This window comes from Zootoca vivipara, chromosome 8 (assembly GCF_965207765.1).
Source record: "Zootoca vivipara chromosome 8, rZooViv2.hap1.1, whole genome shotgun sequence".
In the NCBI taxonomy this organism is placed as follows: domain Eukaryota; kingdom Metazoa; phylum Chordata; class Lepidosauria; order Squamata; family Lacertidae; genus Zootoca; species Zootoca vivipara.
The window spans coordinates 80,108,549-80,134,842 of NC_142591.1; the positions used below are offsets into that span (position 1 = coordinate 80,108,549).

Here is a 26,294-nt window from a genome sequence, read left to right on the forward strand (position 1 = left end):
CTTCCCTTCCACTGTACCATTGAGAGAGGGGGGGCTAGGGATGAGGAAGCTCATAGAGGAGGCCAAGTCTATCAGTGACTGCTAGCCCTAACACACAAATGGAATAACTTCAGAGGCTGTATAGCAGGGAAATTGCAAGAGACACACAAAAACAGAGCCCGTCACACTTCCATGCCTTGATTGTAACCTCCGCGAAGATATCTGGCAGGCTGCTGCTGGAAATTGCAATGCTGGTCTGATCCTCTTCTGTACTTCTTAATTAGTTGAGATAGTTATGTTATGTCAATAGCACTCTCTTATTCTCCGACAGGTCAGCCATTTTTCCTGACTCTCAAAAAGAAACCATGAAGAAAAAGCAGGCGGCATCCAAAGCACCCAGAAAACACAAAACACCCAAAACACCCAAAACACCCAAAAAACCCGGTGAACCCGATGAATCCAGAGAACCCAGTGAAATCAGTGAACTCAGTGAACTCAGTGAATCCATTGCACCCAATGCAGGAACCAGGAGAGAGGTGAGCTTGAAGAATCTGTGAAATCCACCGAGTTTCTAAAAAACTGAAAACCCATGTTGTTCTGTAATTGTTTCCCAAGATTATCTATGGCTCTCCTTTAAGCATGGTTTAGATCATTTCCCAAGGTTCAGACAGGGAATGTAAACCAATTGTACGATATAGCATACAGTACTTTGGGTGGCATTCAGACTTCTGGAGCAATCCAAACACAAGCAAAGCAGCAGTAGGGCAAGATGGAGCTGCATAGTTCCTCCATGAATGCTGGCTGGATCAGAAGGCTGGGGGAAGGCAAAAGCCTGCTCTGCGTCACCCCACCCTAGAGATAATCTGGCATTTGGCCATAGATCATGCCAGATGCCATCAAGCGACAGCAGTAGGGCCAGCATGGGATTCAGTGGATGCTGAACCATCTCATCCCCTTCTCAGCTACACTCAGCAAGGATCCCACCAATTTTTCTTCCACCTGTCCACAGTGAATGGAACGGAAAGCTCTGCAGCAGCAGGGCAAGTCTTGCAAAGAGCCATTCTGGGGTGTGCGGGTAGAGAGAGATGTGAGCTCCATCTGTTTCTCCACCATGGAGGACCATGCAGGGTTTGGTTGTCCTTCCCAGAGAGACTTCTTTTAGGCAGTGAATATCTCTGTATTCTTCCAGGCACATTAATTTAAAATTTAAACTTAAATTAAAATTTAATTGAACTACAGTCATTTTCCTATACTGCTCTTAGGGTGCAGTTACGTTGATTTCATGTTGTTGGGTTTGCTCTGAGTTTTGGATTGTTTTACCTTGCATTTGTACTGTTTACCACTGACCTTTTACATCACCACTGGTATGTTTCTTGTTTTCAACTTGTATTCAGGTTTTTAATATGGTGGTAAGCCATTCAAAGGCCCAAGTTAATGGTTGGTGTGCTGATAATAAGAACCTGCTGGATCAGGCCGGTAGCCTACCTGGGCCAGCATCCCATTCTCACTGAACCAACCAGATTCCGATGAGAAGCCCCAATGCAAGACCCGAGCGCAACACTCTCCCCTCCTATAGTTTCCAGAAACTGGTATTCTGAAGCATGACCTGGCTCCAACAGTGTAGAGCCACTGTGGCGTAATGGTTAGACAGTTGGGCTGGCACCCTAGGAGAGGAGGGTTCAAATCCCCACTCAGCCTTGCCCTAGGGCCAGCCACCATCACATAGGCCAACCTACCTCACAGGGTTGTTGTGAGGATGTAATGAAGAGGAGGAGAACCATGCAGCACCACTTTGAGATCCTTGGGAGATAAAGGTGGTCTATAAATGTACTAATCACAAACAAATAAATAAATAAAACAAAACAAAACATACTTCACAGGGTTGCTGTGAGGATGTAATGAAGAGGAGGAGAACTACGCAGCACCACTTTGAGATCCTTGGAAGATAAAGGTGGTCTATAAATGTAATAAAGAGAAATAAATACATAAAATAAAACAGGAGGTAATAACCATCATGGCTAGTAAGAGATGGTGTGGCAATGATGATCATGTTCAGCTGAAGTAGCCAAAGTACACAAATGTTGCCATTATAAAATAATGTCTTAATGTTTCACTCTCTTTCAGTTTAGAATCATTTTAGTGATAACTGTAGTTAATCAATGATTACTTAATATAAGTATTCTGCCCTGTACATTCTCATCACATTTCTTCTTCTTCTTCTTCTTCTTCTTCTTCTTCTTCTTCTTCTTCTTCTTCTTCTTCTTCTTCTTCTTCTTCTTCTTCTTCTTCTTCTTCTTCTTCTTCTTCTTCTTCTTCCACAGGATGTCACAAGGAGGCTTATTTGGGTTTCAATGGCTGCCTGCTTGATTAGTGCACAATATGGATACAATATGTGGTTACTCTACACCCCTTTTGTGGTAAGATAGCCCTGTGTTGCAAATGGCTTCTTAAAGCAGGCATGGTTATTGTGGGCCTGGGAGACCTTTTATCTGTTGACCATCACATTTCATCTGGGATAAATTGACAGGGAACATAGGCTGGCACTGGTGTAGCCAGATCCCAAACTAAGTCACTGTTGCAAATCTCTCTCTCTCCACACACACACAGAGAGAGAGAGAGGAAGAGAGAGGGAGAGGGGGAGAGGGAGGGAGGAAGGGAGGGAGGGAGGGAGGGAGGGAGGGAGAGAAAGAGGGAGAGGGAGAGGGAGAGGGAGAGGGAGAGGGAGAGGGAGAGGGAGAGAGAGAGAGAGAGAGAGAGAGAGAGAGAGAGAGAGAGAGAGAGAGAGAGACTCATACAAACTTCCTTCTTAAGTTCCCCCCCCCCAAAAAAAGAGAGGGGATAGTTTTTTTTAAAAAAAATATTAAGGGTTTTCTTGGTTTACAAGGATATGTGCAATGTCTCTCTTAGAATTTTTACATATCAGTTTCATTTGTTGAGACATTGGTGAGGAGAGGGGAAGGAAAGTAGACGGGGTGAGGGTGGGGTGGGGTGACAATGTTTCTATTTTGCTTAATAGGTGTGTGTGGGGGGGGGTTCTGTCAGCGTCACTCGTGTAGGTTCTCTACTGTTCACTTGTTTTCTTTTGATGGTGAGAGATGTTGGGGTTTGCCTAGGATATGGTTGATCCTTTGTGGTTGGCTGTGGTGGTCTTTGTTTTGTGTGTGAGTGGGGTGTGTGAGTGTTTTGGGTCAGGTTGACCATACTGATTCGTATGCTGTTGGTGGATTTTTTCATTCTCTTGTTGGGCTGTGTATGTGATGAAGGGGAACCATACCGGGGTGAAAGAGAGGAGATAGTTATTGTCAATTTGCTAATGCATCCTGCTTTTAAAGCCAGTATATGACAAGCTACTGCTCAGTAAATAAAAGTAGAATATAGAAGGCAAAAAGGACAGTGCTCCTTGCTCTTTGAGTCTAGATATGTAAAAAGGCACATATTTGCCTATTTTCACTGGTGAAAGTGTGGACAAAAGTTTTGTGATATCTCCTAGCAGGGTGTCAACTTGATCACAAGATGCAGTGCACACAAACTGTTCTGCCCCCCTAAAACAGTTTATTGGTGGGGGGAAAGGGACCTCAGCCCCTAGGAGTTCACTGCTTTGCGTCCAAGCTCTCAATGTGAGTGGGAGAGACATGCAAAAACTTTCTCTGGGCATCCCATAATTGCCTGCAGATCCTTGGCCATCATTCAGTTGGTCCCAGGCTCTCGTGTTCTGCTGCCACATGATCTCATGCCACATGGCCAGTCCTAATCTCAAGCATTTATTCTGCTTCTCCCTTAGCTGCTGCATGACTTGTTCAACATAACAACCTTTGAAGAGATGCAAGATCCAGGTTCTCAGATGTACATTGTGGCTATCACCATTGCTTTATTTCCACTTGGAGCCATTTTTGGGACGATTCCTATTGGTTTTCTGGCCAATAGATATGGCAGGTATTGAGATAAATTTGTGACTGGTGAATGACATGCCCGTAGGATGGTGGGGAAGGGGGACAGATAGGTGCTGCTGACCTGCATGCCCACAGTAACAGCTGATCAAAGATGCAATATCATCACTTTAGCTAATCAAATATGCAATATCATCACTTTAGCTAGATGGGATTTTAGGCAAGGGCAAAGACACATCGAGAAGGGGTGTGTGGCAGGGAGAGACTCAGTGAGATAGATTTGGGTCCATGGAATCATACCTGCAAACCCTTTGCGTGACCAGGCACGGCAGTCAAAGACCGGAGCAGCGCCCGCTAAACAGGAAGAAAAAGTTAACCTGCAAACAAGAAAACATTGAACAAAGGGAGGGTAGGGAGGGTGAATCTCCAGAGCTGACTGCCTGGCTAATGTCAGCTCCACCCCCTATTTATAAATGGGGCTGGGCCCACCTCCCAGCAAGAAACTTGATTACTGAGGCTGGGTGTGAACCTCCGAATAATACCACTGAGAAGCAAGCCAGCCCCTATCTACTACCCTGGGAACTGTAGCCCAGCGCGCGATCCTAGAAAGGGCACCCATATATAAAGTGTGAGTGCTTATTGTCAGCTGATAAAGCTTTGTTTTAAGACCGAGTCCCGTATAAAGCATTGGCACACATCCAAGTGACATGTGCACGCTATAAACCATTAGCAGATTCAGCAAAAGCAAAATTGTATAGGAATTGTTGCATCACGTAATTTATTACTTACAGCAAAAGAAACAGAAGAAACACAGGATTCTGTGTGAGCTTCTTCTCACAGATCCTCTCTACCCTTCTAGCTGGAGAGAGAGAAAAGGGCGGGAGTCTTTCGGCTAGACTTCCGCTGACACACACAGTGATATCAGACGAAGTCATCTGATCATGTGAGCCACTGCAGTAGTGGCAGTGAAAATTCTGACAGTCAGAAACATGCCTACCAATTAAAAGATAATCCCACCAATGTGGTTTTGATCAATTTGGTTCTTAAGACATTATCTAACACACACCAGCAGATTTTCTAATATACCCTACATCTGAGGAAGAACCCAGAAGTTAGTGGCAGAACACATGTTTACATCCAGAAGATCCCATCTTCTGTCATCAGCATCCCTCGATTAAGAGCTCTTATCCAGCATGACAGCAGGTTTCTAGCTCTGGTGGAAATGGGTGAGCAATGCCTCCTGAAATGTATTAAGATACAGAAAGTGTGTGAGTAATTTTACAGTGCTTGGGAGTAGAAGTTCCAGGGCCTTCTGTGGGTCCATGTTTCCTTCCATTACTAGCAAACGCAGAACAAATAATCTATAAAGGGATTAGGAGATTCTTGTAATTCTATAGCTCCTCTTCACCCTTTCCTCCTTTTATGATATCATATATTGGCATCTTCCCACCTCACTGCCCCCTTTCACTGTCTTTTCAGGAGAGGTGCTATGAAGATAACCACCTATTTGAGTCTTATCCCCCCTGTCCTATTGGCTGTTGGTGATACAGTAAATCTCCATGAATTCACAATTGCTGTACGTTTCTACACTGGACTATGCACAGGTGAGTCAAGGTCCGAGGTTTAGTAGTTTGGCATTCTCTGTAGAATTCATCTTGTTAGACTGAGCTGAGCAGAGACACTGAGCAATAGTTTGGAGGTCGGGCTGCCAAAGAACCAAGTAAAGCAGTATCAGTTTGTCTCGTTTTCACACGCATCTCCCTAATGGACTTTGGAAACCAGTGTTGTGGCTCAGATAGGCCACCAAGATGGGGTAACAGGAAGAGATGACACTGAAACTCTATAGGACCATGAGTTGGAAAAAGCATTTCTGTAAAATACAAAAAGAGGAATTGTTGTGCAGAATTATTATTATTTAAAAATAAAGTATGTGATGTCCCAAAGCGTTGGGTTAATTAGTTATTAGTTACTAATTATTAGTTTCTACTACTAATAATTATTAGTTACTAATAATTAGTTATTAATAATTAGTTACTAATTATTGTACCAACGAACACAACACCTTGGAGGTTCTTTGACTGTAGTTTCCATCCGTCCCAGCCAATAGCTATTCCATGGCCAATAGTCAGAGAATTGTATGTGAATTGTAGTCCACTACTATCAGTTTGGCTAGTCCTGCTACCTTAACAGTAGCCAACACTATTAGTTTGAATTAAATGATTTAATGTCATTTCTCTGGGCATTTACAGGCTCTGGGCAGGTTCCAACAAAAGAAATTTCCAAAGTTGAGAGGCAGCTGCTGAGAAAAACCTGTCTGTACACCCTTGTGGGGGGGCGGTTTGGTTCAGAGTTACAACTGGGTGGTGTTACCATATCTATGGCATGTGATTTCATGCCTCCTAATAGTTCCACTCAGCAGTCAATGACATCTTCCAGAATTTTACAAAAGGTCACTTTGGAGACATGAATTATTACTTGCGCGACCATCTGGAGCCTCAGGATTGTTCATACATTTTGCACATAATACATGCTCATTGTGATTTATCTGTTTATTTATCAATTAATCAGGACTAATCTCCGTTGTTGTTCCTCTGTATCTTGGAGAGATCGCCCCTGGAAGCGTGAGGGGAGCCATCATCATGGTGTCACAGCTATTTTATGCTTTGGGCATCCTTGTGGGTCAGCTACTGGTTTTTGAAGAATTATTTAAGATTCGGGGAGGTAATTAAGAGAAATTAATCCTTTGATTTATATGAGATCAAACACATGGCCACAGTTTCTCCACATTGCCGTCACTCTATCTTCTTGCACAGGTTACGTGATTGTGATGGGCATTTCTGGGGTCTTGCCAGTTTTTCTGATCATACTACTACCCTTCTTTCCTGAAAGTCCGAGGTATCTGTTCATTCAGATGAAGAATGCAGAGAGTGCAAGGGAAGGTATGATACCCTGATCTGTATTGAGATTTCTGAGTGTGAGCATCATACATAGCCATGAGAATGCATCAGGCTGAAGAGGTCCCCCCCCCACAAAGTTAATGGAGTTGCAAGCAGATTTTTTTCTGGAAGCAATTGACAAGGAATGCTAACCTTCTGCTAGATATCCAAAAGAGACTTTTAGGTTGTGGGAAGGGTTACATAAATTATGGAAATTATCAGGTAAATAAATGCCAGGAAGTGGAATAAAGTCCTGTCTGAATGCAGCCAAACATCCACAATGATTGCTGACTGCTCCCCACTACTACCTAATGCACTCTGCAAGATTTAGTTTCATTTGTGTATGACTTCCATTTTCTGAAACAAGTCCTTTTTTTGCTTTGAATAGTTCCTTAACTCCGTTCATTCACCACAGTGGCATCCCCTTGGCTCTCTTAGATATTATTACCAATCATTGTTGTATATTCTAACTGAACATTTATACTGACCATTTTAAATAACTCCCACACATTCTAAAGAAATTTGACCCTCTGGACTTCCCGCTTCCTTCTTAACAATATCCTCATTCTTCTGAGACTTTTATTCTGCTGAATCCAAACCCTTTCTGCCTCTGTTCCCATGCAGAACTGAAGGTGCTAAGAGGCAAGGATGATGTGGAGAATGAAATGAACGAACTCCGTCAGGAGGAACTCTTTGAGAAAGCAGAAAAGAACATGACTGCTGTTAAACTGCTATCATCCCCAAACCTGAGATTGCAGGTCATCATCATAGTTGCCTTGACGAGTGCTGCACAGCTTGACGGCATTGGTGCGGTAAGGAAGGCAATGCCTCCCCCCCCCCAAAAAAATGTTTAGAGGTGGAGCCAGATAAATGAGAGCTCATAACGTTTAATGGCTGCAGCACCAATCATCACTGTTTGTCTCTAGACATAAGCCAAATTATTTCTACTCAGGGAGCTACTCTGTGGGCTTTGTTGGGACTTCAATGTCCATCTGTCACAGCTAGGAGCTGCTGTCCAATAACACCTGGAGAACAACAAGTTCTCCATCCATGCACAAGTTATAGTCAGACTCTATGGGAAATATGGTATTCTCTGGGAGTAAGTGTTTGATTGCTACAGAGCACTGAGATCAGTTTGGCTTAACTTGAATCATGCAGTGGAAAAGATTATCACTGGGCTTTCTGAAATTTTGAGTGTACTATGTTAATTGTGGGCCAAGACCCCATGACCTTGCAGTTCCTTAAGGGTGATAAATCAGACAAGACAACAGCTTATGGTTTTATGGGATCAAATAGGGCAAAAATTTTATTAGTTACAGATGTGAGTGGTTTGGAACAGGCATTGGGTGAAACCAAACTATATCATATTATATCACGCCAACCTGCTTGGAGAAACCACCATTAGGGGAAGACCTATGATCTACATCAAATGGGTACCCCCTGAGGGTTCCCAGTTTGAGGAGTGGCATGGCCCTAGTCTCTCTCTGGGCTTCAGACAGAAGCCACTCCACCCGGATCCCTTCAACAGGATAATCTTAACCAAGGAAGGGCAGGTAGAGGATACAACGTCCCCTCTAGCCAAGACCAAGGCTTACCCAAGGGTCTCCTTAGCATTTATAGTTGGGGCTGAGAAAAGCTTAAACCCTTACAAGCATCTTGTTCCTCAAATTGGCCAACCAGATGCCTAAGGAAACCCTAAACAGGATTCTTCGGTTCCTCAAAATCTTGAGTCACCACCAGTTGCTCCTTCCTTTCAGATTAAAAAAAGCTAAAGGGGGACTTCCGGCCAATCGGGCAGCAATGGCGGGTGCCATTCTCCTCAGCTGAGGGGAACGTGGTGCTTCTGAGGCAAGGGGGGACTGCTCCAGCGCAGCAGCCCCCAGAAGAAACCCCGAATTGAGCGTTTTGGGGACGTGGATCTGGCAGATGCCAGAAGCAAGCTCCCCCCTCCCTCGACTAGCCTATTTTTGGGCGGTGAGAGAGCAGGGGGTTTGGAGCTAACACTGCGCATCAGAGCATAGCTATCTCATAGGCACAAAGCTGTGATCCTGCCAGGCAACAGCGATCGGTTCTTCCTAAAAATTGAAAAAAAAAATGAAGACATTGGATACCGTGAGTAAAAGGAGAAATTTAAGAAATCTTTTTAGTAATTGGAATGAATTGGCCATGGGAGGAGATTCAAAAAGGAAGTCGATCTCCCCCTTTGAGAGGACCGTAATGCTGTTAATTTGCCTATAGCTTGGAAAGTGAAAGGAACCTATTAATTACCAAGGATTGGACTTAACACCTTCCCCCGGAGGCAGGGTAAAGGGGAGAAGGATTAAATTCATCAAAATCCCTGCAATTTTTTTTATTTGGACTGGGGAAAATCCCCCTGGAAACTGAAGTCGGGTCCCGGGAGGATTCAGCAAGCTGCCATTATGACATCACAATAGAAAGAAACTGTCAATTATGTAAACTATAAGGCTGTGTATAAGAAGTTTGATAATTGCTCTTTTCATAAACAGACACAAGAATTTTAAGACATGAAGAAGAATTAAAAAATGAGACTATAACCAGTTTGGATATAAACTCAGTTTCTGATGTTTTTGGAAATACAATCTGCTCCACTTCCTGCTCTGCTCTGTTCCCATGAAATCTGAGATGAACAGGATGCCTGTAGCCACAACATCACCTGATGGCCTGGACTTTCAGAAGGAACTTTTGGAATTGCTGTTGGACTTGAGAAATGAATTGCGGCAAAATAATATATTGTTGCGTGAAAGTAATACAGATTGGCGTGAAAGGAATCAGAATTGTCAGGACAGAGAAAAAGGATTATCTCTAACAGAGAGCGAAGTCAAGCAAGAGGAACAGTGTAATTGATTTTTTTAAAAAGGAGGAAGATACATGGAATATTGTTCCCCCAGTGATGGGGGGTGGTGGCAGAACATCTGTTTGATCCAAGAAGTCACCAAAGAAGAACTAGCATGGAGTAATATCCTCCCAGTGAGAGAGGGAGGGCAGGATCCATACTGGGGTCAGGATCTAAAGGGAATAAAAACTGAGAAAGGGCTGGAAAATGAAATTATTGCTGGATTGTTTTGTACTACAGCATTTGAAGAATTGGGGAGGCATCAGGGGATGATTGAGGAAGAATGATGGATAGGCTGGGACAGGGTGGGAGTGGGGTGAGGGGTAGTAATGGATGTAACTTTCTTGATTGATTTAGATGGAACTCACTGAAGAATCTGGGAGACCCTGAGTTCAGGGGAAGGGGGGTTAAATTTGTTATAATGGGTTTAAATGTTAGTATGATATAAGAATTAATATTTAAATTTATGGAAGGTTCTTGGTAAAAATCTCTAGGCTAAGGGGAGAAACAGAAGAGAGAAGGAAGGGGAAATAATTTTTGATTTGGATAAATTGATTAATTATTGGTGGAGAATAGATGATATTTTTAGAATAGAATATTTGAGTGTTAATGATAAAATGTGTTAGATTAATTTAAGATATAAGATGAAAACTGCCTAACTGGAATTATAAAATGGACCCAGTGAGGGGGGAATTGAGAAAGTCAACATTGTTAAGTAAACAATATAAGATTTGAGATGTGTTTATTTTTATTTTTTGTCTTTTTATTTGTTTTTCTTTCCTTGTTCTGAGTTTTTGTTTTGCTTTTTGTGAATTTGTATTTGGAAAATGAATAAAAATTATTTGGAAAAAAAGAAGAAGAAGGGTAAAGGACCCCTGGCAGTTAAGTCCAGTCATGAACAACTCTGGGGTTGTGGTGCTTATCTCGCTGTACTGGCCGAGGGAGCTGGCGTTTGTCTGCAGACAGCTTCCAGGTCATGTGGCCAGCATGACTAAACCACTTCTGGCGAACCAGAGCAGTGCACGGAAATTCCGTTAACCTTCCCGCCGGGGCGGTACCTATTTATCTACTTGCACTTTGATGTGCTTTCGAACTCCTAGGTGGGCAGGAGCTGGGACTGAGCAACAGGAGCTCACCCCATCGTGGGGAATTGAACTGCTGACCTTGTTGCAGTGAGTTCCTGTGTTCTTGCAACTTGCCTTCATCTTGTAACCAAGAAGTTTCCGCTGTGCCTGCGCTACTCTGCTGAGTTCAATAGGTATAGTTGGCATTTACAGCCAGGTTCAGCCTTGCCGGTCTTTAACATTACCTACTTGCACTTTGACGTGCTTTCGAACTACTAGGCGGGCAGGAGCTGGGACTTAGCAACAGGAGCTCACCCAGTCGTGGGGATTTGAACTGCTGACCTTCCGATCGACAAGCCCTAGGCTCAGTGGTTTAGACCACAGTGCCACCCGCATCCCCTCCTTTCTTATTAGACTAATGATTATTCTTTTCTGATTTCAGGTGCACTATTATTTAGATCTAATCTGGCTGACTGCAGGGGGAGGAGAAAAAACGATCCCGTACATTCGTCTGGCAATGATTGCTACTGGCTTAATAGCACTCTTTGTCGCGGTAAGCCTTTTCCACTTCTGTCTCTTTCCTTCTGAATCTTGAAACTCACTGTTTTTCAAAGGGAAGAAATTTAAGTGTCACAGTCTTCCCCCCCCCCCAAAAAAAAGACAGCCCCATGAAAAATAAACCTTTTTTTAATGACAGTATTATGAGAGTTCTCTGAGCATTCTTGTAAGAGAATCATAGTTATTTACACACAGTACCTGTATGTTAGTTTGCATTGGGCATTTGTTTTTGTTTTTTGTATCAAAAATAATTTTGCTTATTTGTTTCTTTCATTTTGTGGGATACATTCATATTAACTAAGTGGAACACTTCTTTTCATTCCATTAGTAAATTTATGAGGAGGGGTAATAAGATAAAAAGTACCCAGACAAATGAATTTCAAATCTAGACTAACTGTAAGGAGAAGCCCCTAGTGCAGAAGAACCACAGTTCTCAAAATTCCCTTAAGAAAGTCAAGTTAAATTTAAATTTTCTGTGCTAAAAATATATCCTATAAGCTGCAATTTTACACAACAGGGGAAACCAATCTGTTGTTCTTCAGATATTGCGACTTTTTGAACAACTGAACCTTATTACTGAGTTCATTTATTACTGACTTACTGAACTTTCTCTGCACCTTCTCCTTATCCCTGAATATTGGCCATGCTAGCTGGAGCTGATGGGAATCCTTAAGATTTAGGGAGTACCATGTTGGCTAAATGTGCAAACTCAAAGGCACACCATGCTTCAATATCTGTGGTTTATATGTGGGTTCTTCCATAGTGAAGGATATCTTCATTCAGATATAAACAAGCCATAGGCATTGCTTTATCTACGTAATAGAATCCCTCAAACCTAAAGCCTAGCCATCAAAAGTCATGAGGATGTGTCAGAAGGAGGTGAAAAGCCAATTCAATGTCACATTTTGCAAGTAGCGCCCCCCTACACAAAAGTCCGAATAAGCTTTATGGCCTGATCGAAAGAGGCATACTTCACCGAACAGAGCTCTGCCGGGATAGCGTCATTTACTGAGCCTCCTCTTGGATGAGATATGTTATGAATCATACGATATTCCCCTGGAGTTTTCTTAGGCACAATCCCCAAAGGAGAGACATGTAAATTAGGGATAGGAGGGCTACTGAAGCGGCCAGCAACCTGCCCTGCTGCAATTTCCTTGGTTATTTTCTTCCTTGCTATCTCCGGCATTTCCCTTACTGACCTTTGATTAGGTGGATCCTTTGTGTCAGGAGTGAATGAAACTGGAATTCTAAAACCCTCTGAGAAACCCTCCCACAGGTAATTTGCTGCTACTCTATTTGGGTGTAAGTCTAGAAGGGTTTGAAGAGGTCTAAGCCTGGTGGGTGCGAAGGCTAGAGATAGAGAATTATTGCCTACGGGCACCCCCAGGGGCGGGGGGCTGCCCACCCTGCCTGCTGTGCTGGTGTGACCCCCTGCCCCCACAAAAGTGCTGCTTTCCTCTATAACAAGACACCACCAGGTGATTGCCAAGACACATAGAATCATAGAGTTGGAAGAGACCACAAGGGCCATCCAGTCCAACCCCCTGCCAAGCAGGAAACACCATCAAAGCATTCTTGACATATGCCTGTCAAGCCTCTGCTTAAAGACCTCCAAAGAAGGAGACTCCACCACACTCCTTGGCAGCAAATTCCACTGCCGAACAGCTCTTACTGTCAGGAAGTTCTTCCTAATGTTTAGGTGGAATCTTCTTTCTTGAAGTTTGAATCCATTGCTCCGTGTCCACTTCTCGGGAGCAGCAGAAAACAATCTTTCTCCCTCCTCCATATGACATCCTTTCATATATTTGAACATGGCTATCATATCACCCCTTAACCTTCTCTTCTCCAGGCTAAACATACCCAGCTCCCTAAGCCGTTCCTCATAAGGCATCGTTTCCAGGCCTTTGACCATTTTGGTTGCCCTCTTCTGGACACGTTCCAGCTTGTCAGTATCCTTCTTGAACTGTGGTGCCCAGAACTGGACACAGTACTCCAGGTGAGGTCTGACCAGAGCAGAATACAGTGGTACTATTACTTCCCTAGATCTAGATGCTATACTGCTATTGATGCAGCCTAGAATTGCTGCACCTGTCACACTCATGCAAATACTTACAATTCTGCCTTTGGCATAAGCCTTTATTAAACTCCCAGCACACTTTTCGGAGTTGGTCCTTTTTGATATCTGATTTTGTGAATTTACCTTGGCCCAGAGGCTTCTATTCGATATGAGGACCCACGTTTGTAAGCCAAATGAACTGGACGACCTGATCCCAGCATGCAAACGGTAACAGTGTGGCATTTCTTCGAAAAGTCTTATCTTACCGAATGGCCGCTGCCTCCCCAGCCATTGTGTACGACGTCCACACGAGCAATTGGTAGACTATCAAATGCATGGCTCTCTTAGGATAAGCAGCAGCTACTACACAGGAAAAAAAAACTTGGAAGCTATTTAAGCAATATTCAAACATTTAGTCAACCCTGGGAGACCTATATTTACATTTGCCATAATCACGTTTCCTTTCTGACTTATCGTGGAGCTCATCGCGGAAGACTAGTTTAAAAATGTCCACATATTCACCATTCAGACTTTTGGCCCCGGTTTTTGAAGACAGGTGGTTACCCAGGATGATGTCCTTAGGTCTGTTAGTGGAAAACTTAACATCGTCCACCAGGGCCCCATCCTTACATTCCAAGGTCCCACCCAACCTTTTCCGATGGAAATTAGCTCTCCTCTTCCATGCCCATAAAGGAAAACCAGGAACCCCCTCGCCTTGGCCCCAATAACAATCCATAGACTCCTCACCATCAGAATCAGAGCTGGAAGAAGAGGAAGTACCTGAATCTGAATCAGCACCATCGTTCCTGGATCTCTTGCTCTTCTTACTTGAATGCTTCTCATGCCGACGTTTTCTGGGAGCCAGGGCAGCCTCTTGAAACAGGAGCGCATTCCCCTCATCTCCTCATCCCCAGGGACCTGTGACACGGGGTTATCCTGCACAACACTAAAAGAAGATGTTAACTGAAGATGCTGTCCATCAGGCACCTGGGAAAGGGAGGAAGAAAGCTGCCCGGCTGTGCTTCGCATGCCCCTGGTGCTGGAGCACCGAGACTGCACCACTGGACCTTGCTGAACAGTTGTGGAAGGTCTTTTTGTGTGCTGTATATGTGATGCAGTGGCGGGCTGCTTAGCGTGGGACTTAGGTGCAGACCTAGGCTGGGATACTGAGCTGGACAGCTGGACCTAACTAAACAGCACCTGGGACGTCCCTGGCATCTCTTCTGACTCCTCGTTAACCCGAGAAATACAGGAACCGCTGACTACAGAATCAGGAATAAAACCAGGGGTAGACTGATTGTCTGAATCCTGACCCTCATCCTCCGGCCGGAACCGTTGCATCATGGTATCAAATTCAGTAAAAAAAAAACCTTGTGCAATGCATGTGGATTTTTTGCTCTACTAGCCAATGTAGACCCTAATTGCCCAATGGCTTGCCCTGCCAGTGATGAATGAACCTTTGCCTGCCTGGGCCGCTTGGGACCGAGTTGTTCATTTTGTGCCAGTGCCAGCAGCAACAGAAACCTGATTCTTCTTTGGCACCATGAGGTCCAAACAAAGCTCCCCTCTACCTAAATTAGTGCAGCACTGCCTAATTATTACTACACAACTTGCAAGCTAACTAAGCACTGTATCCACCAAATGCAGTTGGGGTATAAGCAAATAGAAAAGACTCCATGCATTTATTTAGCTGCCAAATATCTTAAGTGAATGCAATAGCAACAATTGGGGCAAGTACTATGAAAACAATAATTAAGCCAGATAAAGAATTCAGAACAAATAATAAATCCTGCAAAGCCCAAACGCTTGCACCCCTAGAGAATCTCATGATGGCGTAGCAACATGCAATCCTAATCAATTCTGAACCTTGATTTAAATTAACAAGCTTCAAATAATCCTGCAACCCTCTGTTAGATTGCAAACTCTAATAAACTTCTTAATCCACACAAAGATATATATATTTGTTTGTTTGTTTGTTTGTTTGTTTTATCCGATATAACTGTAAACTTAATCAACCCTTAATAAAATTGCAGGGTAGCATAGCCAAATGCAGCTTTAATAATATTGCATGAAGCACAGAAGCAAACACAGTGTCCATGAACAACCCATACCCTTAATTATAAAAATTGAAATTAACCCTGCACCAGGGAAACAAAAACAAAAACCCAGACCAGAGCCCCCACAAGCAACCCTGACCACAAAATAACTTAAAATTAAAGTAAGCCTCCACCAAATGACAAATTAAATTGCCCGCCAGTGCACCTATATGTGCTTCCCCTTTTCTTTCTTTCTTTCTTTCTTTCTTTCTTTCTTTCTTTCTTTCTTTCTTTCTTTCTTTCTCTTTCTTTCTTTCTTTCTTTCATTCCTTTTTTTAAAAGTTATTGTTATTATTATTAATAATATTTTAATAATACCCAGGAAGTTACAACACTGGAAAAACCAAGCCTCCAGAGGCCACATAGTGTATTCAAAATGGCCCTTGTGAAAATTTGCGGCCCTCATTTTTTATTATGGCGGCCCTCATGTTGCCCCCTGCAGCCAGCAACAACCAAATGTGGCGGGAACGAAAACAAGGACAAACGCAGCAGAGCGGAAGGCAGATTAAACGTGGATGCAGCGGCGAGATCGCTAAACGAATACAAAGTGCAAGTGGCTAACGAAACGACAAGGCAAACCCCTGAATCGATGCACTGCACAACCAAGCCTCCCATGTCCAGGGAATTAGTTCCTGCTGCCGATACACAACCCAAAGCTAAGTGTTCAGCAAAAGTAAAAGCAGAGAGAGATCAGAGCGCGGGAAATCCGAAAGACGAGCGTCAAGGATGAATGAAAAAAAGGAGTGCATTTTGAACACAGCGAAGGGGGACAAAAGGGCTTGGTACTCAGGCGGCATGATGGTTAATAAAAACAGGAGCGAAGCCTACAAGCCTTCCCCTTAGAATGATTAAATCCACCCAGACACACTCAGCTCCCGAAAGTTCCTCCCCAAAGAAAATGCTTTCGCGCACACCCACTCCTCCAAATACAAACAATACCACACTCCTCAGCTGTTTTCCGGCGATCGATGGAGGGGATCAAGTGTGGCTTCTATGCAGGCAGAGGAAAAGGCAGGGAAGAGGCGGCAGGCATGGTGGTTGTTGCAGCAAGCGCACTGAGGACGAGGCAACAAGGGCAGCGGGGACGAGGCAGCAATCGCGGTGGCAACAAGGGCAGCAAGCTCGGAGCAGCAAGCGCAGCAAGCGGGAAATCCATCTGACACGATTGAGGAAGTGAGCCAAGAGGAAACACACACACACCGGCTTGCGCCTCTGTTTATTTTTTTTAAAGCCACTTTATTTATGTACTTTATAAAAATTACAAAGACAAATCAAAAAGAGTACAAAGAAGCGATTTTTTTTTACAAAACATATACAGAAAAAACATTCAGAGAACAGAGAAAAAAGACATACGAAAAACATATATACAAACAATTTTAAAAAAACTGACTTCCAATTATTTGAACATCGCTTTCCTTTATCCATTTTTATTTTATCCTACTTTATCTTATTTTACTTAATTTCTTATAGATTTCCTTCTTATTTACTAAAATCATCATATATATTTATATACCATATTTTCCTCTAATCCCGTCATTAAAAAATTCTATATTTTCTGTATACATTTCAATCAAAGCATGTCAACAAATTTGTATTTACATTTTTTAAATTAAATAATTTCCTACATATTTCCATTCTGCTTTACATTTTTGTTTTGATATATTTCTAATCGCTGCTGTCATCTTGGCCAAATTCATAAATTCTACTAGTTTTACTCGCCATTCATGAATCATTGGTACCCTCTCTCCTTTCCAGTTTTTTTGCTATAAGAAGGTGGGCCGCTTGCGCCTCTGTTTAAATGGGTCCCGACTGGCCACCTGGATGATGACGTGGCCAGGATCTTCCCGGCAATGCAGAACAATGTCCCCCGCCCCCGGGGGAGTGCGTGGCTACAAAGTCCACCACAACTCCTCCCCATGGTAAAGTGGAGCGGACTTGTGGTCTGTTTCTACCAAAGTCCAACCCACACTGCATAACACCACTGGCTTTTAAACTTTTATTTGCATTTTTATCCCATCCTTCTTCCAAGGAGCATGGGGCACTCTCATTTTATACTCCAAGGAATTGAGTCCAACACTACTTACTACACACCTCATTTGCTCTCATAATGGTCTCTCTCACACTTCATAGGAACATTGAAATATTCTTATTGGAGACTCTAGATGGGCCCATCTAGGACAGCATCCTGTTCTCACAGGGTGTGAAGTTATGTTGAAAAATATCCCCCCAACGCATAATTTGGTTATATTGCATTTGCTTGTTTACACTGACACTATCAAAGAACTCTTTAAAGGTTAGTTAGTCAGGACTTGCCTTTCGAGAAGCCACACTGATATGTTCATCCATATGCTTCCTAATATTAACTTTAATAATGCTTTCTATCAGTTTCACAGGAACCAATATAAGCTAATTTATGTTGCATTGTATTTTCCTGGATCTCCTTTCCTCCTCTCTATATTCTCTAGATGTATCTCGTGGATACTAAGGGACAAAGGGTGCTGCTTCTCATTGGCTTTGCGGTGTGCACAGTCAGCTGTCTTCTGTTAACCATGACCCTGGAAATGGAGGTTTGTAATTTAGAGTTGAGAATCACCAAATGGGCTGTCATTTAGCCCATTCTCGCTCCCTCTATAATCCGTGCTATGTAATAGCAACAAAGTAAATGCGAATGTTGGCTGTATATGCTGATGGGTATATCTGTAGAAGGAGACTTGAGCTAAAAGTTACTTCGGTTTATACAATTCATTTGGATTTTCTGCAAAGGCTTGAAGGGTATGGCTGAGAGTGGACATCGTCTCCCGTCTGTGAAAGTCATGGATGTTGCAAAAGAACTGAGAGAGACAGAGATCTTGGTGTTTTTCCTCACCTGCTGTATACAATTGGCCAGCAATTCTAGCCAATGTGGTTGCCATCCCATTGATGTTAGAGTCCAACTAACATGGAAAGTGGTGAGGGATGATGATCTAGTAAGATCTAGAGGATACCACATTGACTACCTCTGCACTAGATAAGGGGCACATGTCAATATAACGTGTACATAACTGATATGTTACCTACTTTCTCTAACAGACCGTCATCAAAGAGATATCGTATTTCAGCCTTTTTATTGTCCAAGCATTTGTCGTAGCACACTCCATTGGGCCAGGTAATTGCTCACATTATGTACTGATCTCCTTAAATGATAGGCAAGATATTAACTGGATAGAGGAATATTTGAGTTCTATGGTGAAACGGTGATCCATGTCATGAACCCTTTCTTTTCACCAAGGTCCAATTCCGAATGTAGTTGTGGTGGCAATGTTCCTTCAGTCGTCACGGGCCTCAGCCTTTGTGATTGCAGGATTTGTGCAGTGGTTCACACATTTTCTTATGATGATGGTGTTCCTTCAAATTGTGGTGAGTGATATTGATAGTCAGTTTGATGCAGGATGTAAAGTTTGCTTCAGTGAGCTACATCCATCTCTGTTCCTCACCATTATCCACCCAGCCAGCCCTCGAGTAAAACCCAACATATGAAGCCATAACCTCAGATGGATGGATTTGTCAGCATTCTTGTCTCTTGCTTTGTTCAATGTGAATGTTAAGGCATTTTTAAGGTGTACATATTTCCTAATAAGGTTCAAACCATCTGAACAATATTCCAATGCCCAGTTGGCCATGAAAACCAGTGCTTAGCCTTGAGCAAGTTGTTTTTGCATCCAGATAAGGAGCCATAGTTTTGTATGCAGAAAGTCCGAGACCCCATCTTTGGTATCTCTGGTATTTCCTGGAAAAGACCTCTGTCTAAGGACCTGCTACCAGGCAGTGTCAGAAGTATTGAGCTTCTTGGACAAGTTGTCTGACTCTCTCCAAAGCAGTTTTATGTGTTCATCCTTGTCTGCTGCCTGGAGCTCTGGGCCTTAACCAGGAACTGCTTTAGCCAAAGAGTCAGAGCTACTGTAGACTGTATGTGCTCAAGTGCAAAGCCCACTAGAGCCATAGAAGGGAATAGGGAGTATGTAACTTCAGCTCCTGTCATGGGCGTAGCATGGGTTGCTGGTGCCCAATACAGGGCAAGTATTGCAACTCTCTGAACTGGGCATTGGTCGGTCTCTTTGCTGGCCAGTATCTAATCAAGGGAGTCTCTCCTTGCAATGAAGTCCCAATTTAGGAGCCATAACTCTGCTTAGGAGCAGAGATAAGGGAGAGAAATGCAAAGCCAGGAGCACCGCTGTCTTGCCTTGCCCTCCTCTCCTTGCAAGAAGGTGTTCTGGCCAACAAACGTGGCTCCAGAATTGCTTTCCCACTTTCCTCTTCCTCCCTCCCTCCTTGGTGGGCTTAGCAAAAAAAAAAAAAAAACTTTCCCCCCTCCTTCTTGGTCAGCCCAGGGGGGGGGCATGTGGGGGTATCCCTTCACCAGCTGTGAAGAGATGGAGGCTCAACTGCTGCCCCCCGAAACCGCAGCCTGTGTGCGCCTTCCCTCCCCACAGCTCCAGCCTCAATGAGGGAGGCTGTTGTGGCAGCACCTGGTTGCTCTCATTCTGAAATTTGCAATGAGCACCATGCTCCCCCTGCCCCCCACACTATCCCAGTGGCTGCTGGGATTGGAGAGAAGATGTGAAGTCTTTGAGTTTACTACTCTGCATAAGAAAGCTTCCAACCTACTACACACTTCTTAATCCTCTACTTCCAGTGGTTGAGTGGGTTGCAGGATAGATACTTCTTATATCGTCAAACCTTGTGCTTGTGTACCCTGAGCTCAAAAGAACCGCTGATGATGGAAGAAGTAGCAATATATAGATATCACTTGTTTTACCCACTCTCTGAGGAGTCCAGCTCTAGCAGTAATGAGACAAGCGAGCTGACCCCTGCTGCTACAACCCAACATACCTGTAGAAGGGCTCTTTTTGTAGCGCATGAAGAAGTAGCCAGCAGTTCACCAATGCAAAGTCATCTGGTCAAAGCTAAAGGGTTTGGGGGTGCCTGTTTGTTAAATGTAGTGGAGAAGAACATCCCCGAGGAGGTGCTCACTCTCAGGTATAGGTGAGATGACCACATTTCATAGTGGCCCTGATAGCTCCTCCAAGCAAGACAGGAGCAGCATTCTGGACGGTCGCAGGGGGCAGGGGCTATTGTCCCTCCCCCTGCAATATCCCCTAGCTTATCCTATACCAGGAACTCAGATTGAGGATAGAGAATCAGAAGGAACCTCAATGAAGTGTCAGCAGAGCATGGTCCAGAGCAGGCATGTCAAACATGCGGCCCTCCAGATGTTTTGGACTACAATTCCCATCTTCCCCAACCACTGGTCCTGCTAGCTAGGGATCATGGGAGTTGTAGGCCAAAACATCTGGAGGGCCGCAAGTTTGACATGCCTGGTCTAGAGCATGTGGCTCCTAAACTTTTTTTGAATCATAGAATCATAGAATTGGAAGAGACCACAAGGGCCATCCAGTCCAACCCCCTGCCAAGCAGGAAACACCATCAAAGTGTTTGGCCATGCCCCACCTAAGCATCTCTAAAATCCTGAAGGACCTCCCGTGACTACTTCTTCTTCTTCTTCTTCTTCTTCTTCTTCTTCTTCTTCTTCTTCTTCTTCTTCTTCTTCTTCTTCTTCTTCTCTCCTATTCACATGTTAAAATAGTTAATATCTATTCACTGTTAATAATTCATTCTCAAATTGCCCCCCCCCAATAAATAAATTGCCACCCTTTGGGGTTTATGCCCCACGTTGGGAACCACATGTCTAGAAGCACTTTGAGCTCGGGAGGGGGGGGGGAGGATCCCAGAGTGACATTTGTGCGAAATATGGATGAATATAATTCTGTATTATGCTCAACTCTGTCCTTTTCATCTCCAGGTAAAAGTCGGGAACTTCAGCTTACTTATGTTCTTGCCTTTCTGTGGAGGCCTGTTTTTTTATATCTTCAAGAATTTCCCAGAAACCAGGAATAGGACCTTTGTGGATATTAGAAGAATCATAGCAATCCAGAAGCTTAGGAAGACAAATATTAAGAAACCGACAGAAAAGTAGAAACTTGGGAAGCAACCCATGCAGTTTGTTTATTAAATTCTTTTTAAAATAACAATAATAATAATTCAAGAGAGCCTTTCTGGTTATCCTTCACTTGTCTTAGCCCAGGTGACATACTTATAAAAGCAGTTTCCCTCCTGGTTTGAAGGCACAACCTTTATTTATTTATTTTATTTTTCCCCTCCCCATATTCAGGTTATTCTATGAACATGGGTAGATTTCAACAAAGCAGCAGGTCTAAATCTCACTAGCTACCACCCTTCCAGGTCTTAGTAGCTGTTTGTGAACATTGTGTGAACAATATGTTGGCTGGGCTGAAGCAGATACAGTTCTGAGACAGGCTTGCAGCTCAGTGCCTGCAATTGCAGCTTGGGAATGTGAAAGAGGCTTTGCAAGTCTGATTGGAAACCTGTGAGGAGAAGAGGGGGAGATGCTTAACTCATACTGAGGAAGCCTGAAATCAGAGATGAGGAAACAAGTGGCCCTCTAGATGTTATTGGACCCAAGGTCCATCATTCCGAATCAGCAAGTCAATGGTCATGTATAATGGGAGTTGGGGTCCAACAAGGCTCCCCAATCTTGGCTTAATTCAGACTGCCCATATATACCAGGGGTGTAGATCCACCTTGAATGAAGTCTCAATCCTGAGCTAAAGCAGACTGCTTTGGTGGTATTCAGACTGCTTCTGAAGTGAAGCTGCTCTCTTCCTAAGCAATCTGAAGCAAATCAGCCTGATTTCAAAACTTCTGTCCTGCTTCAGAGCTTTGAGGATCAGTTAGAAGCAATTTTTGTTTCACCTCTGGCAGCAAAATATTTTGAGACGGTCCTGCCTGCTGTCATTGCTGAAAAGTCTGCCCTTTACTTTTGCATTGAAACAGAAACAGTCATTTTGCCACTGTGAGCTATTCTTGCTTTCTCACACCAGTTAATCCACATTAAATGATTGTGAGAGTACGATTCTAAACCAGTCTCCTTTGTACACAGTGATTATGCATCATCTTGGTTCTCAACTGTCAACAGTTTCTTCTAGAACCTTCCAATATCCTCCCCCGATTGGCTCCCGCAGCACTGCTCAGAGTTCCATTTGCCTTATTTCAAAAGAATTTAGGGTGTGGCTCAATTATCCTTCAACTCGCTGGTAATAGAAAACGACTGTAAGTTTGTGTGCTTTTTTCCCTGCTCACCGTCAAATATTTCTGTCAAAACACCCCTGCAGAGGTTGGGGTGACCTCCTCCTCATCCTGACCCTTCCAGTATAGATTTACAACAGGGGTTTGAGGGAGGTCGCAGCTCAGAGGCAGATGAGGGGGAAAGCTGTGAAATCATAGGAGAGCTGGAACAACACCCAGCTGACACGTTGTCATTAGAAAGCATCCCCGGCCCTCCATCTCCCAGAACCTGGCTAGCCTTAAAAGTAGGAGAGCAAAGAGCTCAAAGACAGAGGGCATCCAGCAGCACCCGTAGAGGAGATGATGAGAATGACGAATGAGGAAGTGGGAGGGCGGGTGGAGATTCACTTGGGACAATGCCATTATCCAAGAGGCTGGGTTCTATAGCCTACCTCTGTAAATATTGAAATAAGTAACGATGGTAAGAAATTTTTTCTTGTTTTTATACTTTCCTGGGCCACCAGCCGGGAGCTGTGGACAGCATCCTGACAATGTAGCTTCATTATATCTGGGAGAGAGGCTTTGGCTGGAAGCTATTTAAACCTACCCTGCCCACTTTCTAAACATTTTGCATTCTGGAGCATTTATTGGGGTGTGTGTGTGTGTGTGTGTGTTAGCAGCAGGCAGGTATTTTAGCAGCAGGCTTGGTATTTTGGACTTGCCATTTATTATTTTGGGGTTTTTTAAGGATACATAAGATTTCTAGGATGTCATACCCTCCAACATGTTGTGTCCCAAAACTTGGGTGTGCATTATCCCAGCCATCCTCCAACATGGGTCATGTGACTAGTTTGAGATCATGGAGCCCCAAAGGCATGCTTTTTTCAGGGCCATACTCTTGCATCACAACATGACACCCAGAAACTCATGTTTTGGGGCACTGCATGCGATCACTGCCCCGTTTTTGTTTGGGTAAGATCCCAGAGCCAACAATGGCTGCCATGCTCTTGCACACACACACACACACACACAAAATATGGATGTGCTGGTGGGACAATTGTGGAAAGGCTAGCATAGTCCCAAAAGTCATGGGGAAAACATGAAAAGCATCTGGCACACATGGGAGGGGAGGGAAGGAGGCAGGGAGGGCGACCCCATCACTTTCATCTTCAGATGAAGAAGGACCAAAGAATGTTTGGAGTCTCTGCATAGCCTCAATAATGAAAAAGACTGCTAATGGAAAAACCTCAATCTAAGAGGTCTGGGATTAAGAGTGCTAAGCACCAGGTACAAGAAGAATCTTTACTTGATGTTTCTGTTCATTCAGCTGCAGTTGAGGCCCAGCAATAAGGTTGCCCTAGATGCACCTGTTTCTGATGTGATACTGGTGGAAACAGCACTGGAGATCCAACAGGACCTCACTGTGGCTGTGAAACCTGGTCCAGGTAAGTACACAATCTAAACAACTAAACAGGAGTGGCCTGGTTGACCGCCATCACCCTGCCCAGAAGTGGGGAGCAGTCAGTTTAGGTCTTATGCAATACCACAAAGGATTCTCCAGGTGCTGAATGGGTCAATAAGAACCTAGAGTGTCCCCTTTAGAGGCTACCTTGTAAGTAGATTTGGAGGAATGCCGCAGGTCTGACTGCCATCTGAACTGAGGTAGAAGACAGTTTATCTGACCAGATCCTTCAGCAGCTATTAAGAAAGGTGCCACCCCATTTGGTGAGATGTTCACCTCTTTGAGAATACATTGTTGTTGTTTAGTCATTTAGTCGTTTCCGACTCTTTGTGACCCCATGGACCAGAGCACGCCAGGCACTCCTGTCTTCCACTGCCTCCCGCAGTTTGGTCAGACTCATGTTCATAGCTTCGAGAACACTGTCCAACCATGTCGTCCCCTTCTCCTTGTGCCCTCAATCTTTCCCAACATCAGGGTTTTTTCCAGGGAGTCTTCTCTTCTCATGAGGTGGCCAAAGAATTGGAGCCTCAGCTTCATGATCTGTCCTTCCAGTGAGTACTCAGGGCTGATACATATCCAAGCTAAAAAGAAAATGATGTAGAGGGAAGAATGCATAAAAGCCTTTGTTCACCCAGGCCTTTGGCTAATTAAACCATCTATGGACATAATCAAGAATACTGGCAATAGCACTAGTTACAGGTAGGTAGCCATGTTGGTCTGCCGTAGTTGAAACAAAATTAAAAAAATTCTTCCAGTAGCACCATAGAGACCCACTAAGCTTGTCATTGGTATGAACTTTCATGTGTATCTGAAGAAGTGTGCATGCACATGTAAGCTCATACCAATGACAAACTTAGTTGGTGCAATAGCAGCACATGAACTGTCTATAGCTTCGGGCTTTGTTGAAATGTTCAAATAATCAGTGTTCAAGGACCAAAGCAATTCCTTTCCACAATATTTCAAATAAAGGATTTCATAAGTAAAAGGATTTACTTATGAAATTTCAAATTTCCAGAGAGAAATAATAGAAAGCAGTACTAAATTACTAACAAAAATGTATAGCTTGTTGATGGAATGGGAAACTAAGGATGATAAGATGTGCTATGATAAAGTGGGCAAAAGATGTAGGACATAATATTCAGATGACACTTTGGGAAAGACTATGGAAGGATGATTTAAAATTTATGGCTTGGACCTTACTTAAAGAGAATTATATGATTATTATTATCATTTATGCCCCACCCATCTGGCTGGGTTTCCCCACCCACTCTGGGCGGCTTCCAACAAAATATTAAAATACAATGGTCCTTCAGATATTAAAAGCTTCCCTAAACAGGGCTGCCTTCAGATGTCTCCTAAAAGTCTGGTAGTTGTTTTTTCCTTTGACATCTGGTGGGAGGGTGTTGCACAGGGCGGGCACCACTACTGAGATGGCCTTCTGCCTGGTTCCCTGCAACCTCACTTCTTGCAAAGAGGGAACTACCAGAAGGCCCTTGGTGCTGGACCTCAGTGTCTGGGCTGAATGATGGGGGTGGAGACGCTCCTTCAGGTATACAGGACCTAGGCCGTTTAGGGCTTTAAAGGTCAGCACCAACACTGAATTGTGCTCAGAAACGTACTTGGAGCCAATGCAGATCTCTCAGGACCAGTTTTATATGGTCTTGGCAGATCTATAGGTGGTATTTAACAAGGGTTAAATTTGTAAAAATGGATAAAATAAGAGTGTTGGAAATGTAAAGAAATAGAAGGTACATTTTATCATATGTGGTGGCAATGTAAGTGTCAGAAATGAGCCAGCTCCTAGCGGAACTTTACAGTCTGCTGCAGAACAGAGAGGCTTAGATCTGACACAGGCTGAGCAAAGACCACAGCAGGCAGGGGTTATTCCTCTGGACATTGGAATGCCGGTTGCCAAGCAAACAACTGAGAGTGAGCAGGAAAACAGTCAAAGCTCAGGAAGCTCAAACAGGCGCGAACAAACACAGAGACAGTCTTTCAGAAAAGGAAGAGGCTGGAGCTGATCCAATAAGTCCAAAAAGTTGGTGAATGGGAGGGCTTCTAGACAGGAAGCAAAACAAGAGACCCAAGCGGAAGGGGTTCAATATATTCTGTAGGCACCGAAATGAGTCTTCAGAAGGGTCGTCTTGAGTGACAATGTTGGCAGCTTCATTGGAGCCGCCCGGAGCTATCTGTTTGTTTTTGCAATAAATCCTCCTTTTCAATTACCTACACTTACTGTGTTATCAAGCTGGGCACCTGGACTCCTGACAGTAAGGTTTT

The 26,294-nt window shown here is 43.7% G+C and overlaps 1 protein-coding gene across 1 annotated transcript; it reads left to right on the top strand.

Annotated features, from left to right (window-relative positions):
• Window positions 1-344: 344 nt before the first annotated feature.
• Window positions 345-21,443, top strand: LOC148684912 (solute carrier family 2, facilitated glucose transporter member 5-like). Its single transcript, XM_088675019.1, has 12 exons — window positions 345-515; window positions 2,301-2,396; window positions 3,761-3,912; window positions 5,346-5,470; window positions 6,435-6,587; window positions 6,680-6,805; window positions 7,427-7,614; window positions 11,163-11,273; window positions 17,896-17,997; window positions 18,500-18,575; window positions 18,699-18,826; window positions 21,270-21,443. The coding sequence occupies exons 1-12, from the start codon at window positions 345-347 to the stop codon at window positions 21,441-21,443; spliced, it is 1,602 nt and encodes a 533-aa protein (XP_088531145.1).
• Window positions 21,444-26,294: the final 4,851 nt, after the last annotated feature.

Excerpts from the sequence above, each read along its gene's own strand:
- LOC148684912 (XM_088675019.1), top strand. The coding sequence starts at position 345 with ATGAAGAAAAAGCAGGCGGCATCCAAAGCACCCAGAAAACACAAAACA. Across the intron at positions 6,588-6,679 it reads ATTATTTAAGATTCGGGGAG|GTTACGTGATTGTGATGGGC; the intron begins GTAATTAAGAGA and ends CTTCTTGCACAG. Across the intron at positions 11,274-17,895 it reads TAATAGCACTCTTTGTCGCG|ATGTATCTCGTGGATACTAA; the intron begins GTAAGCCTTTTC and ends TATATTCTCTAG.